This window comes from Pipra filicauda, unplaced genomic scaffold, assembly GCF_003945595.2.
Source record: "Pipra filicauda isolate LSUMZ 115617 unplaced genomic scaffold, ASM394559v2 scaffold127_size2900866_pilon, whole genome shotgun sequence".
NCBI classification, from domain to species: domain Eukaryota; kingdom Metazoa; phylum Chordata; class Aves; order Passeriformes; family Pipridae; genus Pipra; species Pipra filicauda.
In genome coordinates, this window is record NW_024103740.1 from 1,584,646 (window position 1) to 1,603,820 (window position 19,175).

General features: G+C 42.7%; 1 protein-coding gene across 2 annotated transcripts in view; it reads left to right on the forward strand.

Moving 5' to 3' along the window:
- Positions 1–19,175, forward strand: part of XYLT1 (xylosyltransferase 1) — a 183,692-nt gene that overhangs the window by 80,687 nt on the left and 83,830 nt on the right. For both annotated transcript variants that reach the window (XM_039390223.1, XM_027743977.2), the window contains one exon: positions 9,822–10,353. In XM_039390223.1, the coding sequence (XP_039246157.1) occupies positions 9,822–10,353 (532 nt within the window). The remainder of the gene's footprint in view (positions 1–9,821; positions 10,354–19,175) is intronic.

Sequence of the window (19,175 nt, forward strand, 5' to 3'; positions counted from 1 at the left end):
AAAATCTATATTGGCTGAATTTTGTATGAAAGAAATGGAGATGAAAGCAGAGGAATTCAGTTCAGATTAGGTGTGTTACTTTTTTATGGGGTGGGTCACTGAGAAGGGGAAGGTTAAAAAAAAGAAATTAACAGGTTGGCTCATAACAGGTATTCAGTGTGGATATTGTGTCCATATTCTAAACATTCAAATGACTGAGCTTTGTTCCTGTTCTTATTTTGTGTTATTTATTTACATACTACCTCTTTGGGGCTCCTTTGTCACATAATGAAGCAGTACTCTTTGGTGATAAATAAAAACACAGAACATCTCACATTTTCCTTTCAGTATTAAAATAGTCATCAGGAAAAACAGCTGTGTAGATACACCAGTCTTGACCTTACCTGCTGAACTGCTGTCCCACGCCCCAGAAGGTGCCTGTGTGCAGACACAGGCACTGTGCCAGTCATGCCATCCCCTGGGTGAACTCTTCTCAGGAAGAAGAGAGAACAGCACAACCAGCCCTATGCCTGCTAAGAAGTTGTGGGGCATTAGTATCTGCTTTTCAGGTGTCCAAGGGTCCTGTGTAAAGACCACAAAGTAATAGACATTAATATAAAAAGTCAGTTAAATCTTTCCCTTAAGAAAGGGCTGACTTGTTTGTAAGATCCTTCATGTCTCAACTGTTCATTGCAGGGACTCTTAAAATCCACCTTCTCTTGGGAAGAAGCTGTAAGAAAATAAACCTCCAGGGTTTTCCTGAGCTTCCTCAGAAGCTGCATTTTGCACTGTCAGGCCAGTCCTTCATCTCTTTCCTAGTTTTGTGGTGAATTCTGTTTAAAGATGTGGTTAAGCTGAAATGAATCCAGAAGGCTTAAAAATGCTGGTAAATGTTGCAGGATAGTTGTTCAAATGGACAGTCTTTTGAGGGCTCGTTCCCCTGGGAATGGAGCAGTGTGTTGTGTCATGAAGGATGGGTTCCTTTGCCTGCACCCAGGCAGAGCCAAACGTGATGCAAAGCAGAGGTGGAAACATTAAAATGTGTGTGTGTGTTCGTGTATACGGGCAAAATATCCTGCCCTGAGTGAGTGTTGCTGTTCCTGGTGAATTGGACTGGAAGGGACCTTTGCCAAGAGAAGGGCTTGTGCATGAGTCTGGAGTCTTAATGAGATTGAGTGTGATTTGAAAGGGAACAATATGTGTAAAGTGGGGGCAGTTACTGTTTATAAATCAAGTTCTGTTACAAATTGGATAGATTTGACTAGTCTGTGGTGTCTAAGTACAAACTTTCCTGAGAAGTTTAAATTAGCAGAAAACGAAGTGGTCAATTTTTGAAGCACTATGGATATGTGCTTTCACAGCTCCCTCTAGCAGTATTCCCAACTTTTTAATAACCAGATGAACATTTTACATTACTGTTGATACTATATGGTTTTTCATACAGCTGCTGTGCTAAGATGGAACAAATGTGAAAATCTGTTTGGTCTCTTGAGAGATACAATATTATTTTACTCCCTAATCTAAATCACTCTGAAAGTAAGTCACATGTTAGCGGAAAAAAAAAAAAAAAAAAGAAAAAAAGAAAACCTCTTGAGAAAAGCAGCCAAAGTTTTAAAGCTGTTTTCATTTGATTTCAAACCAGAATATTCTCCCTTAGTGTATGTACGCAAAAAGGGATAAAAGCAGCTTCTATTAATGATGTTTTTATGATGTTGTTTTGAGTGTTTTGGAACACCCTGCTGAAACTGATTTTAGGAAAAAATAAAAATGGATGGCAACATTTTTGAAAAGGAAGGGAAAAATAATCCTCCAAACAGTCACTTACCAATGCAGATGTTCCAGCACAGGGTCCCTTGTGCACTTTGTGGTGGTCCATCTGTTACTCTGGATTGAAACACAAGTGTTGCAGTAGTTTTGGGATAACTGTGCCTGTAAGTATCTGTTAGCACTGAACCTGAAGGACTCGTGCTTTTTCAAGTATCAGAATCCCCCTTTTAGCCCAAACAATTGCTTTTTCTCAAAATCCTTTTACATAACAGAAAGCACTGTGTTTGAAATAATTACGTCTTTCATCTTTACCAACTTGCAAGTCAATAAACTTGTTTTCACCTTTTGCATCTCCCTTTTTAGGGAAAGGCATAAAGTAACAAATTTCCTCTCAAAATATTTCTCACAAGTCTTCGACCACTGAAAATTCAAGTACAATGTACTTATTACAGCAAAGCAGAAAAACATATGGAAAAATATAACTAACATCTGCTGCCTTTCCTCCATCTGCTCTCCTTGGCCCTGCTATTGTTCAAACCTGCCAAAAGTACTCATTTTCCAGGGGTCTTGTGGCACATCAGCCACGTCTTCGATTAAAGTTCCTAATTTCTTGTTTGTTTTGGTGTTGTGGCAAGGTATCTGCTCTGCATCCACGTGGCTGCACAGTGACTTCAGGCAGAGCAGTGGTGGTTCTGTAGTTTGACAGATGTGGATGTGGTAGGACAGGTGACAGTGGGGTGAGCTCTGCATCCAGAGTTCATTTTGTGTCAGCAGGGTCCTGCCCTACCCGGGACTGCACCTCCCTTCACCCGGTGGCCTTCTGAGCTGTTGAAATGAGGATCTGAAGGATGTTGAAATCTGTGCTGTTGAGCACAGGAGATGATCCCTGCTGTGGTGCTCAGCCTCTGGACCGAGGTGGGCTGCAGCACACAGGGGAGGTGCCCAAAGCTCCTGTAGCCAGCGGTGTGTCAGCCCCACACACTTGATCATCCTGGGAATGGGCTCACCTGGTCTGCCAGTGGGAAGGGAGGCAGGATCTAACCCGTTCTCCCACCTGCCTCAGCAATTCTCTGCTGTGATTTTTCTTTAATTATTATCATTCTGATGGTGACCATCCTTCTGTATGCATTTAGCAGAACAGGGAGCATTTAGACATTTCCAGGAAAATGCCCTGTGGTTTTACTTTACGGTGATGGAGAAAGATGTTTTTTCTTGGACTCTTGCAGAAAAGGAGATTTGAGTGAAGCTGCTTCCCAGGATGGATTTGGGAACCAGCCATGGAGCTGAATTTGCCATGCTCTTTATTTTGGCAGCCTGTAGCTGCCCGTGGAATGGGTAGTCTGAAAAGTTTCTTCAGCTATGTGCCAAGGGAGATGGATGCCCAGCTGTTTCAAAAAAAATTAGATGAAATCAGATTTTGAGCCCACTGAAGCATAAGGAATATTTATAATTTCTGCTCTTGTTCTCAAGACCACAGTGTAAAGTTTGTAGTTCTGAAGGCAAAAGGTTTTGGTTTCAACTAAGAAACAGTCCTCAAATGCACAAAGGCAAGAGCAGGAAAAACAGATTTAATCCAGCAGCAGTCCTTGCTTGTAGAGATGCCATCTTCTGACAATTGGAAGGTGTCGTTACTGAATAATTAACAGGCAGTGCAAAATAATATGTCACAGAGCTGTGATTAATATTGAACAGAAAGTTTTTTTAATTATCTTCTCATAGTGCTGTTTAAATTCTTCTTGGTCACAGGACAGGTAAGATAGATGGTCCCATAAAAGCTGACCGGGTCTCTTTGAGGCTTTGACATACGATGCAGATTTTGAAGCTGTTCCCCGCCTCCTGGAGCTGTGAGTTGGTTTGGGTCCTGCAGCCACACAGCTCACCCCAGCAAGGACACAAGTGCCTGCACCAGCTCTGGGGGCCTCAGTTGTGTGTGATCCTTTATGACTGCCCAGTCACTGCATATTTTCACATGAGGTCAATAATTCTGATGTGCTCTGTTATGTGACAGGAGGAAAAATACGTACGTTTTTGTAGTACAGGTGTTAGATTTATACCTGGCCCTCAAGGCCAGCACGTCCAGTACTTTGTATTTAGAGGAAGGTCTGTGTGTTTTGTTCTTGCTCAATGTATGTATATGCATATTTTTGGTTTGTTTTACTGTGTCTTTAAAAGGTACCATGCTTTGCCAAGGGAAGAATATGAGAATATGTTCTCAGTACAAAAAGACAGCAAATCCTTCCATGCTGGAGAGAAAATCAGTTGTCAGATAAACTGAAACTGTGAACATTTACCATTCAGGGCTTGATTGCACATGGTCCATCCATCTGGGTGGTATTTATAGGACTTGGTTGATACAGAAATCTTACAATGAATAACTTTTCCTGAGAATGGAGCATTTTCTTTTTGTCAGGAGGAAATGCTCTGTACAATGCAATGAACATCTCTCACAGATAAATGCAAGCTCTTATTGTGTGCCTTTGTGAACTGATTAAGGTTTTCTTTAACTTTCCATACAAAGCCTCTACAAAAGGAGCCTTCTAACAGCACTGTGCTTCTGCAGGTGTGTAGCTGGTGATGTTGGAGCAGTGCCCACCTACACAGTGTGGGCTCTTCCCCTTGGCTTTGGTGTCCCAAGCCGGATCCCTCAGCGTCCCCTTGCTGTCTGCAGAGCTGGTGCACACCAGTCTGCTGTGTTTGAGTCTCTGCTGATTTAAATGCACATTAGGTTATCTCTCTGAAGGCAGGTTTGAAATTGGTCTGGTGCTGGCTTTTTGCACATTGCAAAAATGAGCAGTCATTGCCTAATCCCTGGCTGTTGGCAGAGCACTCCTTCCAGGGGCGGTCGGGAACTGTGAGTTGGTACCTGATGGCTTTGTAGTGTCTGCAGGTCTCACAGCAGGATACCCCCCAGAGAATGTGCTGGCATGTTAGAGTTTTCCCTTGGCCAGTATTGCTGCCATAGCCTTTAACCTCCAGCCTTTAGCACACAGGATACAGAACTGTACCTGAAGGATTACATGAGAATTTGTGACCTACGTTATCTAAACTGGGCAATCCCAAATTAATGTTTATGCTTGAGTGTGCTTAACTGAGTGTGCTTAACTCAGATGCAAGTGAGAAATATATGGAGAGAGGCAGTCTGCAGGTATGTAACCTTACCTGGCTGAGCTGCTGTGGGTTGTACTTGCAAAAGCCTCTGAAAGTGTTAACAGCCTGTCATTACAATCCCTTTGTCATCACAGACAGCTGTAAAGTTCTTCAGAGTTCTCTGTATTTGTGCTAGGTGGAGTGAGCAGCAGCTGCTGTTGTTGGGTCTGCAGTAGGTTACAGCAGCAATTTATTCCATGGTTTTCTTATTAGATTGCAAAGTCTCTGCAGAAACACAGGCTTTCCTTCCTGAGGTAGATGGGACTTTGAATTCAAACAAACTCACAGTACCTGAGCTCCAGACCCTCAATCAGTGTAGGTATAGTGGCTGATATACCAAAGAGCACATGCTGTGTTTGACGAACTTTAATAAAACACATTAAAGTTGGAGTTTGGAGAATTAAGATCTGCATGTTCAACAAGCAGCAGAATTTGGAGCAGAATTCAAACTCTGTCCTTACATAAAATGGCTCTGAGCTTAAAATGTTATTTTTGCATTAATGTTGTAATATTATTTTTAGCATCAATGGCAATCAGTATGTAATTGGCAGTGATCTCATGCACACTCCTGGGTACAGACTGTTCTTTCCCAGTTTCAGAGAATTTGCTTGTTATTGCTGAATTGCAGGCACAGAAGAGGCCCTATGGTCATTAAAACTCTCCCTGACAGGGCTCTTGCCATTGAGTACTCAGCACTTAACCTCTCTGTGTGTTTTCTGATGAAGTTAGGACAGAAAATTTCAGTTTGTGGAAATCCTTCTCTTAGATCTGTGTTCGATGATACACATCCACAATGTCACACTTCATCTTTGAAATATGGTGCTGCAAAGTGAAGGAAACTCTCCAGAGATTTCTTTTTAGCACCTTCCAGTACCTAAAGGGGCTACAAGGAGCTGGAGGGGGACTTCTACAAAGGCATGGAGTGATAGGACAAGAGGAAAGGGCTTTAAACTGACAGAGGGTGGGACTGTAGGAGAGGCACAGTTGAAATGTGTGCTCTTGGGTGGCATGTGTTGTGTTTGACACCTTATAGTTCTGAGTAATGTAATAGGGTAGCCTCTCAAATGAGTTGACTTTGGATAGATCCTCCTCTGATCTGTGTCTGTTCTAGAGAGATTTGGTCTGTTGCAAAGACCAAAACGGTGCTTTCCCTAATAACTTTTTTGTGTGTTCTTTGGATGAGATCGATACAAAACAAAAAATAGCAGTGTTTGGTGTTGGTTTGAAAATAATCCTTTCATCTTTGACTGTAGACACATACAGGCTATATTAGTAGGCTCTCTGCTTCTCATTTGGTCCTGGGATAGCCTTCCATTTTTTCAGTGATTTGCAAGCACAGAGATAAGGAGGTGCTACTAACAAATAGATAAAAGTTGAGAAAAATGATGATTTAGATGGTGAACCCACTGATGTCTGTGCTATGGTACTGTCAGAACTGGAATTGCCTGGTTTCCAGATCATCTTTCTGCAAGATGACTTTGTCCTGTCTTGAATGTCTCAGACATCCATGACAAAGTCTGCAATTAATCCAGCACTGTAAAAATAAAATACTGCAGAGCAAGTAAAACCCATTTTCCTGCAGGCAGCTGAAAACCAGATGTGCTGCTTTTGTTTGTACCCCTGAACTTCACAAATGAACACAACTTATTGTCAGCAGCTGCTGCTGTTCTAAGCTCAGAGTGCTGAGTTTCATTTCCTCTGCACTGCAAATGTGTGCATTCTGCTGTCATGTCTGGAGCCTATCTTGAAATCATTATACTGTAACAATCATGCTTGGCTTTGGTGACAGCAATCGAGAGAGAAAAGCAAATTAGAGGTGGGTGGAGGTTTTTGGTTTTGTGGCATTTTACACTTGCACCAACAGGTGTGGGATTGCGTGAGGGTGGATTTCCCTGTCCAACAGGGGTATTTGTTACATGTCCTTATTTTTCAATGTATATCTATAGCTCTTGGTTTTACAGTTGTTGTACAGACCCTGCTTTATTTTCAGTCCCTGCTCCTCCCATAGAGATGTCCCTGCAGATACTGGGTGTCCTCCTGTGGGGAGGTTTTGTCGTGTTCACTGTCCCTGCAGGCAGGGAAGAGTTACAGCCGAGCTTCGTTTTGTGTCTGCCTTTGAAGCATTTAGAATTCATTTGTTATTTCAGATTCCAGCATGTAGACTTGGAAAAGCATTTCCCAGAGGGGGCAAAGCACTTGAAGAAGGAAAACAGTTTAAAGAGGTGAACTGCACACCAGTAAATCTGCTGTTTGCTTTGCTTTTTTCTCCTGAGGTTTCCTCACAGCTTTCTGCTGCTCTGTGCCAGCTTAGTGCACCAGCCAGGTGGGATCACTGCTGCAGAGCCCGGAGCTGCAGCCTCTGGCAGTCCCAGGGAAGCTGCACAGCTTGTCCAGCACTCCTGGGCGCAGGGTTGGTAACGTGGAGAGCAAAGATCCAGATGGAAACACCACACAGATATTATGTCAGATGCTGTTTGAAACAGAAACGGGCCCTCACCTCATCTTTTGGCACTTTGTCAAACTCCAGAGGTTCGGATGGGGCAGGAGGGCAGAGTGTGGGCAAGGCTGTGTGCTCCTGGGAACATGGGGGGTTGGTGCCTGTTGTTCTGGTTCAGGCCAGTGTCTCATTTGTGGGTAATAATTACCACAAAAAAATCAACAGTGAACATCTCCTCTCCCTTCTTTGCCCCTTTATACAGATGCATTTGCTGTACAGATCGGGATTTAGGGGGGGTGTAGCCAGGTGGGGATTGGTCTTGTCTCCCAGGTAACAAGTGACTGGACAAGAGGAAATGAGCTCAAGTTGTGCCAGGGAAGATTTGGGTTGGATATTAGGAAAATTTTAATCATGGAAAAGGGTTGTCAAGCCCTGGCACAGGCTGCCCAGGGCAGTGGTGGAGTCACAGTCCCTGGAGGGATTTAAAAGACTTTTAGGTGTGGCACTTGGGGACATGGTTTAGTGGTGGACTTGGCAGTGCTGGGGAAATGGTTGGAGTCCACGATCCTAAAAGTCTTTTTCTACTTAAATGAATCTGTGATTCTGTACTAAATGCTGTCCTTTTCCTCTCCTAAAAAAAAAAAAAAAAAAAGACAGAAAAAAGAATTTAATTTCGTGTGTGCCCTTAAAATTTGAATTTAAAAAAAAAAAATCTTTCTCCCTAAACTAGAAATATATTGTTTGTTAGAAAAATGTTTGCATTTTGGTTTGTGAGTTGTTGCCAGGGGTTTTTGTGTCGTGTGGGGGGTTTTTTGTGTGTTTGTTTGTTTTTGTTGTTGTTGTTTTTAATTCCTCTGTATTCTGTGTTGGACTGCTAAAGCTAATTGCAAACTGAACATATTCATGGAGAGAGAATCACTTCATCCACTTACAAAACAACATCTTCTAATGAATAAACTATTCAAACATTTTTCATTGCTGAGCTGCAGAGGTCAAACTGATACTGACTTCCTGCATGGCCTTGGATAAGTCATTATCTCCCTCTCCTTTCTCTGCAAACCCTCACTGTTTAGTTCCTCCCAGAAGAGGTGTGAGAAAGAATTAGCTAATGCTGGTAAAATGTTTTGAATACAAAATGTGATTCACAGGTGCTAAAAGATGATCCCATCAGTCATCATTAGTGATGCTGTCATTTCCCAGCCTCTAATTTTTGGTTGGGTCTTCCACAAGTGGAAAGGAAACAGGACAGGCTCAAAAAGTCCATTAATATTTATACTCCTGTCTTCAGATGTTTTAATAACAATTCATCATTCATTTCATCTATTACTGATCACTTTTAGAAGTGGAGATGTTTCCTGTCTATGGGTCTAAAAATTGTGTCCCCCACTAGTCTGAGAACTGATTTCCATGGTTGGAGTGAAGGCAGCTCAGCCTCACCCACCCCTGGCTGTCCCATTTGATAGTCATATACACACCTAGGTGCCCCTTGGTTGTGTTCTAGCCTGTCACATCTTTTCTAGAGTAGATTACCCTGTCCTCTGCTGTCTCTCACAGTCTATGAGAATCCTCCCTTTTCTTTGCTGTTGTAAACATCAACACCTGTGCTGTTGATGAGCAGGGACAAGTTCCTGTGGTAATAGGTCTCCACCTATCACAGGGGTGAAATTGTGAAGCAGAGCCTTATTCTGCTGCAGACAGATATTTTCCATGGTCTGTTCCTTTTCCTTTATATGATATATTTTAAATGTTGCAACATTGTGGGCTGTGTATTTATCAGAGAGTACCCAGTGTGGAGAAGAGGACCATGGTGGTTAAGAGCCAACACCTGAGCCTGGCTCTGACCCTCCCGGGGAGCCCAAGTGTCTGCAGCTGCTCACACAGGGCTTGTTGCTCCCACAGATTCCCACCTGCAGGAAGCCTGCAGTGCATCCACCCGATGGGAACACTTCTCTGAAGTTCTAGTATGTAGAAACTGGGGAAAAAAATAAGATTGGGAGGGGTTTGGTTTGTAGCAAAGTTACTTCAGTGGAAGAAAGGTCAGGGTGTAGTCCTGTGGTCAGGTGGTGCTTTCTGCAGAGGAATGGGGCAGTTCCTGGGATACCAAACTGCAGTCCTTATCCCAAGGAGGGAAGGAAAGCACTGAAGGACCTGCTCTTGCTCCACTGAAACCTGTGTGAGTTTTGTCATAGATATTTAATGGTGTCAGGCGAAGTGTCTGGTTAATCCCTGCTCACAAACCTGAGTAAAACACCCCTGCTCCATCTGAGATGGGAGTTAGACTCTGGCCCAGTGAGGAAGGGAGTGCCCCTGTGGGTGACTTGGGCAGCTCAGAAGCTTCTTAGCTCTGCCTTTCTGCTATGAACCCTAACGTGGGGATTTTTTGCAGTATGTTGGATTGTAATTGATTTATGTTGTCATGTAAGAAATGCTTGTAATGCATGGGATATGACTATTTTAGTAAGATGAGTATAATTTTTCTCCCCATTTATAGGATGGCTATTTTTCCCACCGACCGAAAGAGAAAATGCGAACAGACAGCAATAATGAAAATTCAGTCCCCAAGGACTTTGAAACTATTGATAACAGTAACTTTGCTCCCAGGACTCAGAGGCAAAAACACCAGTCTGAGCTGGTGAAAAAACCCCTTAGCAAGCAAAAGGAGCACTTGAGAAAGAAACTGGAAGAGGAAAAGATGAAGGAGAACTTGCTGCTGGGGAAGAACTCCAATGAGGTGGTGCAATTCAGTGAACACCCCGGAAAAAACAGCAGCAACAACAACAACAACAATCTGAAGGAGATTGACAGCTCTCCCAAAGAGCATCTTTTAAAAAAAATTGAAAACAGCTCCCCTGAACTGAAATACGACCAACCACCCACGTGTGAGGTCACGGGCAAAGAGGCAATCTCAGCCATGTCCCGCGCTAAGTCTAAGCAGTGTCGCCAGGAGATCGCGGATGTGTATTGTCAGCACAAGGTCGGGAAGCTGATGCCGGAGAAGGTGACCCGTTTCTGTGCCCTGGAGGGTAAGTTGGGAGATGGTGAAGGAGAAATAAAACAGGGTCTCGGGGAAAGGACTCTGTATGTTTGAAATGGCCTTCTGATGAGAAAAATGGCTTTATCGCAGGAGCGTGTGATGGACTTAGCCCATGAAAACGAGGGAGGGTTTGGCGATGTTTTAAACAGGGAATTATATGGATGTCACAAGATCCTTGGTAGATTCCTCCAGAATATTTTTTCGTTTCCTCCGCATTTTTATTGCACAGTGTGATCTGGGTATTCAGCTGCTATTCCTGTTTCTTTTACTTCTTAGGTCTAACCAGACTTTTACTTCTTAGCCAGAGTCTGGTTATTCTGTGCAGGAGTTTTGTGCTTTTTAGCGATCAGGGAACAGCCATTGTGAATTTTGGTGCTTTATGCTAACCAATTGATGGCCATATGGCTATTTTTCTGGCACAGTGGAGCCCTAAGCATTTTGATAACCCCAGTAATTATCAGAAGTATAGTAAAAAAAAATTTCCAAAAGCATGGGGAAAATCCAATTTTGTGGCTGACTTCTATTTTTAATGTTCTTGAATCAGCAAAAGTTATTTTCAAAATCACTGCTGTAGAGAGTCAGTTACCTCTGCTGGACTAAGCCAAGCTTTGATTTGTTGCCTTTGGTTTCTCCATGCCATCAGATCACAAGTTACCTCTCAGCTTGCTGTCAGGTTGCATTTCTGAGCTGACCTTTTCCTACTTTTCGGAAACTGCTTCATGTGTCACCATTCGTCAAGCTATAAGCTCCCCACAGAGCAAAGTGCCTTTTAAAAAAAGAAAAAGCATTGATCATTTGATCAAAGTGGGTATTGATCAAGGAGCAACATTATCCACAGCAGCATTTGTTTATACAACAGTCCAGAGTCCCCACCCTGTAAGTGGCACTTCAGCCCAAGCACAGAAGGATGTGCTGATGCCTTTGGCTGAGCTGAAAGTGCAGAGGGACTTTTACAAACTAGAGAATAGGTCTTGCTTTGAGATTATGGAGTAAACGTGGTGAGCCATTGGGACTAGGAGATGTTTAGTTTCTTTCATTAGGAATATTTAGTTACATCCACTAACCCCCACGGTACCTCTTTATTGCACCATCACAAAGCAGTGGGTGCTATAGGGTGGTTTCAGTGTGGTGGAGAGGATGATCCATGTTGCTATTGCCTAAATTAGGAGGTTAAATTCCCTGTACAGACAGTGGAAAAGAAGAGGTGCCCCAGAGAATGTTTCCAAACAAGTTCATCTCCGTGTAATAAGATTCTTAGGTTTTTAATTTAGATGGTGCATGTTACCAGGATGAATGGTGTGACCACCCCATTCCCCACCCTAATGCGTCTATGGCTGTTCTGTTTTGTTTTTTACCATGTCTCTTTTGGTGTTTTTTCTCCCTCTCTTATCCTGGTAATACTCCAAGTTTTTAAGCTGGATGGGCAGACATTGGAGACCAAGAATTAATGGAGCAGGTAGAAGACTTAGTGTTCAGTGGGAAGATGGGAAGAGAAACAACAAAGGCAGCACAAGTTGACAGGGAGATAAAAAGGACAGCAGAGAATTAAGAATTTAGCAAAACCAGACATCAGTGACAGGCTGAGCATCAGTGAGTACCCCTGGCTGTCCCTGAGGTCCCAGTGAGGTGCCAAAGATGGAATTCATGGTGAAAAACATGTCCTTGCCGTCCTTCCCTATTCCTCCCTAATGACAGGACAGTCAGCTCTGGTCTGTTGATGGAGGTCAGCACCTTGCAGACACTGTCCTACAGTTTTTGGGATCAAGGACATGTCTGAGGAATGTAATCGATGCTATATACCTTGTGTAGAGTAAATGCATCACATATACAAATATGCAAGTGATATCCTGGAGGGAGCTGGAAGATGTATTGTCATCAGTGTGGGCGCACACTGCAACTGTGCAATTTTGCACACACCTATGATTCCATCCCCTGCCTGGTAATCTTGTCTCCCAGGGATACAGGGTGACTTTCCAGAAGTTTTAAAAAACTGCCATTCTTAAAAACAGGTTTCTCAAGAAATATTTATTGCTTCTTTTTTAAATACAGATTTTATCTCTTATGCCCTGCAGCTGGGATAATAGTGTGGTCTTAGAACCAAGTACAGTGTTTCATTTTACACTTGAAGCCTTTCAGCATGTATGTACATAGGACACTGGTATAAATGCTTCAGTTGTAATAAGACATAGTAAAACATTCAGGAAACCTGGGAGCTACAAACATGACTAGAGAAATTAAGAAGTTGTCCAACTATGGTTAATTTAGGCAAAACTCATGTGATATGGATATATACCACATTAAAAAAATTAAGTGTAAAAAGACTGTGTGTAAAATTTTTAGCTTTGCACAGCTAGAGTTTCATTTAGTTTTTTATTTTAGGCAATGATACTTGTTTGAAAAGAATAATTGAGGGACATCTTAACTTAGCCAGATGGATATGTGTGGAAAATGTTTTCTTTGCCTCAAGGTATTTTCTGCTGCCCATGCTGACAGTTGAAGTTAACCACTTCAACTGCCAGATTTCCTTACAGAAAGTCTGGTCCTCCTATATTCTGTATGAGGTTGCTCTAGAGCTGATTTGGGAGCTTTGCTGTGGGGAAGTGATAATGCAGCAGCATATTGAATGGGACATGGGTTGCTTATGCAGGAAGCACCAATGCATGAGCAGACTGGGACATCAGACCTATGGAGAGATCCAGCCTTTGAAGTAATTTTTCAAATGTCTGAATACAGTACTATCAAGACAAACATGTGGGAACCCCAAAACTAAGGGTGTCCAGTGCCTACTGGAAGGCTTTAGATGTATAGAACTTGGTAGGTCCCTTGAATTTTACAGCCCTGTTCAAGATACATTATCTGAGTTAAAAGTGTTGTGGTCCCATCTCTCTCCTCCCACTGTAGAACATAAATACTGCTGTCATTCACTCACAGGGTGGCTCCATCCCTCATCAAAGGTGACTTCATCAACTCTGGGGGTCCTTGAAAGGAGTTGAACTTGGTTAGGAGATGTTTCTGAAGCACTGGCCATCAACTTTTGGGGGTATAAGACACCCCACTGTTAGGATTGCTGGTAGGGGGAGGTGTGGGCAGGGGGTCTCGCTACTTTATGCATTAAAAAAGCTACATGCTGTTTGTCAGCAAAAGTCAGACACTGGGGGCCTGAGTCTGTATTCAACGTATGAGTGTCGTTCCCTTCAGTTTTGTTTGAAAAAAGGTTTCCTGTCTGTTTTCAGCAGAGCTGTGAAGTATAAATATTTATGCGTTTAGAGCAGCACATTCATTCATTATCCCAACATATAAACACATTCCCAGTGCTGTGGTTTCCATTGCGATGTCATCCATTGTTTAATCCCCTTGGATCTTGTCTCAGCTGATCAAAACCACAACGTTGCTAAGTGTAGCTATCAGTCATGGGCATGACTCCGTCCAACTGGATTGTCATAAATGTTAAGTGATATGTTCGCTTGGGTGGTTATCAACGGGAACAGGATCATACAAGCTGTTTCTTTTTTAAATATTTTATTGTTTCCAAAGGCAACAGGCAAAGGAAGTTGATTATAACTATATTCAGTGTATAAAAGAAAGAATTGTTGTAAGCCAAGAGCATGATATTCACTACTTGTTTGACATGCAGGTGTTATTTCTCTGGGGGCTGCAGTCCCTCTAAGGGCATTGCTTCTGAAGCAGCAAAACAGGACAGGGCAGCTTTACCAGTTATCTGACTTGCAGAGCACATGAGATGGCATTTCCCAGCAAGCTGGTCCTAAAAACAGGGCACAAATGCTATGGAATAGGAGATTGGTGTCAAAGGCTTTAGGTGCAGCCTTATCCTTTCCTTGAGGGGGCCACCGTCAGCCTAGTCCTGTACGGGCCAGACTGGGGACACTGATTCCTGTGGTGTGACAGATTCTCTTCTGCTCACCAAAGCTGTTGGTGGATGTGGACCAGCTGCCTCCCTTCTTTGTCTGTCATCACACATGGCCCTCCTCTTGTGCAGGGGTACTGGGAAGAAGCAGAAGTTTAAATGTGAATTCTTGGCTCTACAATAAGCTTCACTCTGTACCTAGATAAAATTCTCTTTGACAAAGCACAAGTGACCTGATCTGCTGCCAGCAGAATCTCATATTACCATGGACAGGAGCACAGTCCCAGAATGACCACTGTGACCCTGACCACAACTGCAGAGATTGCTGCACAACAGCAATGGGCAGCAATGCAGTTACAGTTATACAACTCCACATTTAAACATGATACTGAAGTTGTGATTTCTGCTTACAGTCTTCTTTTTGCAATGGAAGTAGCCCAGCTGCTGACCCACTGGCTGGGTTCAGTCCCTGGGTTCTCTGGTTTTCACTTCCATGTGGATGGTGGTAGTTTGTAGCTCTGAATCCCTTGCCTTGCAAGTTTGCTGGATGGACATGCAGCACAGTTCCCCCTTAGTCATTGGCTCCAGATCCACGAGTCATCGTAGGCACCGTGCCGAGTGGTATCTGCACCAGGCCTCCTCTGGGCCACCTCCTCTGGACTGCCATATCCCTAGGGGAGACTCTGGCCTAATCCTTATCATTAATTACCCAACTGGGTTTATTCTTGACCCAAATCTATGGCTTTAGATAGACTAAAGGTATGTAGCAGGGTTTTTTGAGGGGTGTTTTCTAAGATGTAGTTCTGGTGAAAGAAAAGTCCCTAGGAAAGCAGAAGGCCTCAAGTGAGCCTGATTTTTTTCCCTTTGGTTCTTCTGTTGTCTTTTCTTAGTTTTTAAATCAAACAGGTTTACCACTGCCTTCATCTCTATGGAGTAAACCCAGCTTATAATAAAGTAGGAAGACAATCAAGCTACCCTCATTCCACATCATTCATCAGACTGCCTTCTCCCTGGTTGCTTATTGATAATGCTGCTCTGGCACATCGAAGCAAGAGCTTTCAGTTTCTTACAGGCTGCTGAGAAGAAAATTTTCCATTTCGTTTTAGAAAACACAGCCTTTTGGTTTTCAAACTGAGAGAAAAGGGCTCTGAAGCTCTGTTTACTGAATAATACACACAGGTAATAGCAGTCTGAATGTCTGTAGTGTTTTTACCTGACTACTTCAAGGCACTCAACAGAAGGAGCTGTGATTTGCAGGGAGGGAGAGGATAAGCCACTGAGATGCCAAATACTTATGGGGTGGAGCAGAGCTGTTCTTTAAGGCATGGAAATGAGAGCATACTCTATAAAATTTTAAAAGAATGGGACCTGTAGCTAAGCAAATAGAGGATTTCATCCACTCAATATGCATGTGCACACGCACAGTGACGTAGAGACATTTGATTTGTTTAGCTTTTAAGTGTTTGGCAGTGCATTTTTGGACTCGCTGGGTTTGATCTACAGATCATTGAACCCCGGATTTGTCTTTTTCTGCTGGTTTCAGGATTCCAAATGACATTGGCTGCTGCTACTTTTCTGTGTGGTTAATCCATTAGTGTGACAAAATCACTGTGGTGAGCTATACAGGGTTTAAGGAGCCTGCAAGAGCCACTGCACATGCAGCCCAGACAGCGGTTTAATTTGCTGCACCACAGATGACTCTGGTTGCAATAAATTTATTGTGAGTAGACTAATTGCAAAATAACCCTAATTGAGTAGTTATCGGCGAACAACATCCTGTGGAACAAAACTGCTTACAATTAATAGCATTTAAGCCATACACTGGTATTCTGCAGAATGCTGAGATGTAATTACACCATGTACAGAGATTGTGTACTGTTCTGGAAACCGTGTTTACAGCACTACTTTCATTATGAAGGGCCATTTCAAGATTCAGTATTTGCATTTTAGGCGAAATGAATTTATGAAATAACTCATGTGTTTCTCCCCTCACATGTGTGAAGCAGAGCCTACTCTAACAAAATGAGTGAAACTGTGGCACATCAAGGAGAAAAATGAGATCTCAGGTAGAATGTCTGTGGCCAGTGATTCTCAGATTTTTAATAATAAGTTTGTGTACTTACATGTTTAAGTTTGGATGTTTAAGTTTGGATAGTTAAAATTAGGATGTAAGTAATAATGCAGTGTATCATTTAAGTGATGAAAGTGCATGTCAGTGCTAGGACCCAAAGTGCACATAAGCCCCTGTCACCAGTCTGCCAGCCTTGCTGTGGGTGACCAATGCCCTCTGGTCGTTTGAAGGGAGTGATGGGGCAGCCTTGATGTAAGAGCTACAAAACACTTCCCCCTGCTCACAGCTGGGTTGTTCCGTGGCAGGAGGGCCTAAATGAATGAATTATCCTTAGAAACTGTATCTGGCCAGTGGGTCAAAAACTGGACAATTTTCTTTGCAGAAGGAAGGTGTGTGCACACCTTGTAAGGGAACCGGAATTGCTAGAAATGTCCTTGTGGCATCCCAAATTAGGGTGACGTGGTTTTTCCACCTCCCCGCCTCTCTGGGACAGCTGCAACGTTGAGGACAGGGGACTGATGTTTCTAAGGATGTGTGAGCTTGTGGTCTTGCAGAGCTCAGGGATTTTTCTTAAAAAAAAAGGCTGTTGTGAGCACAGGCTGGCTCTGTCAGCGCTGTCTTGCGTAGTTTCAGCTTTGGGATTAGAAGAAATTTCAGTGAGGGGAAAACTGTTGGGTGTCTATGACAATTAATCCTTTCATTTAAGTACAGACAGCTCCTGTCTAGATCATCTGCAAGTTTAGAAGGGGGAGAATGAGATCAGACTGATGATCCTGTTGTTTTTTTTCACGCGATGCTGGTGTCTGGTCACGTTTTCCACGTTAGGACTGTCTGAACACCTGTGGATGTGGAGGCTGCAGAGTTGGTCCCTGACAGGCTGCAGAAAAACATCTAGGAAATGGCATCTCAAGGAAATGCCGAGAGCAGTGCATGACACAAGGAATGGGGGGCAGAAGGGCTGGAAAATTTATGGTCAGCAGTCCCAGTTCTCACCAAGCCTCTGTTTTGGAAAATGATATCGTTTCATGGAGCATTAAAGGGGGAGCGTGGGCAGGCGTGGGAGAGGATAATGGCTAAGTATGTCCTCGCTGCAAACCTCCTGGGAAGAGAGCACGAGGGTAGCAGAAGCTCAGTGAATATTTTGATAAAGATTACTGTGCATGTAGAGAGATGACAGAAGAGTACTTAAGTGATTGTTAATGCTTCCCAGTGATCCTGAAATGTGTGGACAGAGTGTTGGTGGGGAAAGTCAAATACAACTGTGGCTAAAGAAAATTGTTGGTGCAATTGTACGAGCTGGAGAGGGGCGGGGGATTGGGGAATGAGAAGGACCAAAGAAACCAAACCCAAAACAAATCCACCAAACCCAACCTCCACCTGTAGTACATTGAGCCATTCTGGAAACATGATGGTTTTCATATAAAACAGGTGTTGGACCTCTGGAGTGGACTCATTATGGTGTTTTTAGTAGACAGACCCTTAAGAGGAAACACGGCATCTAATTATCTTAATTTCATGCATAGCTAGGCAGGCATTTGTGCATATTAGTGCTGAACTTAGCTTGAGTTGAGGTTGCACAAGCAGTCTCAATGTAATATTCTTTCCTAATTTGACTTTGTAACCAGAACAAAACTGTGTTAGAATGTCAATGTTACATAGTAATTGTAATCAAGCAACAGCAACTTTCGGATTTGCTTTTTGGTTTAGGCCTAAAATGTCACCAAGGACACAAGGAGCACAAATTCAGCTCTACCTTTCTATCATTGCACTTCTGGAAATACCATTACTTAGCAAAGTAGTACTGTATTTTCACAGGAATCTACAGCTGATGAACTATTATTCTGAGACTGAGGAAGTGTTATGTTCCAGAAATCTTTGCTGTCTGCAGGTCAGGGCTGTCGGAGTTTAGTTTGAAGCCAGTGGCACTGACTGTATTACTAACTGGGGGGAAAAGTATTGACATTTAATTTCATCATCCTGAGCTGAGGCAAAGAATTTTCCTCTGGTGTGGCTTCTTCAAACAAATACTTTAACTTTTTACAGAGTTTGTTACAGAATTAAGTACATAGTTAAAGGGAATGCACCCCGCTTCAGGCAGGTTTTTGAAAATCTACATTTATTTGATGTGTTTTGGGAGTCACTGAGCTTTATGAGATGGGTGGCTGTTTTGTAATGTCTTTCCTTGGAAATGAGGAAGAGCTGTTTAAGAGATCTATTCTGAATTAAAATTCCAGCAATCTAGGCATGAAGCCAATCTTACAGGACATTAATGCCATTTTAAATTCCAAATCATAATTTACTTGTTTCTGCTGCAAACATTTCTTATGCAGAAGGTAGTTTTAAAACATCAGTCTTTTTTTCTCTGTGGGTAATCATGACTTCTATAGAAAAACTGAATGACAAGAATCTGTAGCTGAGCAACCTTGAGAGAGATTTTGAAATTGCTTAGTGTATATTTAGTCTTCCAAATAAATGCTCGTCTTTGATAGTTTGAGAGCACGTTAGAAGTGAATAGCCCTGATTCCCTGCTCACACTATTTTAATATCCGTGGTATGCCACTGATTTATCATCTAGTTGTGTCTAGTTATTCCTGATTGGCACCTTTGTAAGGAAGAACAGAGTACTCCCATCCCCCAGTAGCTACTGCTGTCACCAACAGGCTTAATTGAATGCACAATAAATTCTGAAGTATTTTACAGTTTTACTATAAAATACTTGTTTAAAGTCTTGGCCCTACTGAAAGGCCCATGGCAAAAGTCCATCATTTTTCTTCTCTTGTTTTCTCACCAGCCTCCAGGGAGGCTGAAGAATTTTTCAGTCCTTTCTCCTAGAGCTTGCTGCAGCTGAATCATCTCAACCATCTCTTGTTTCAGT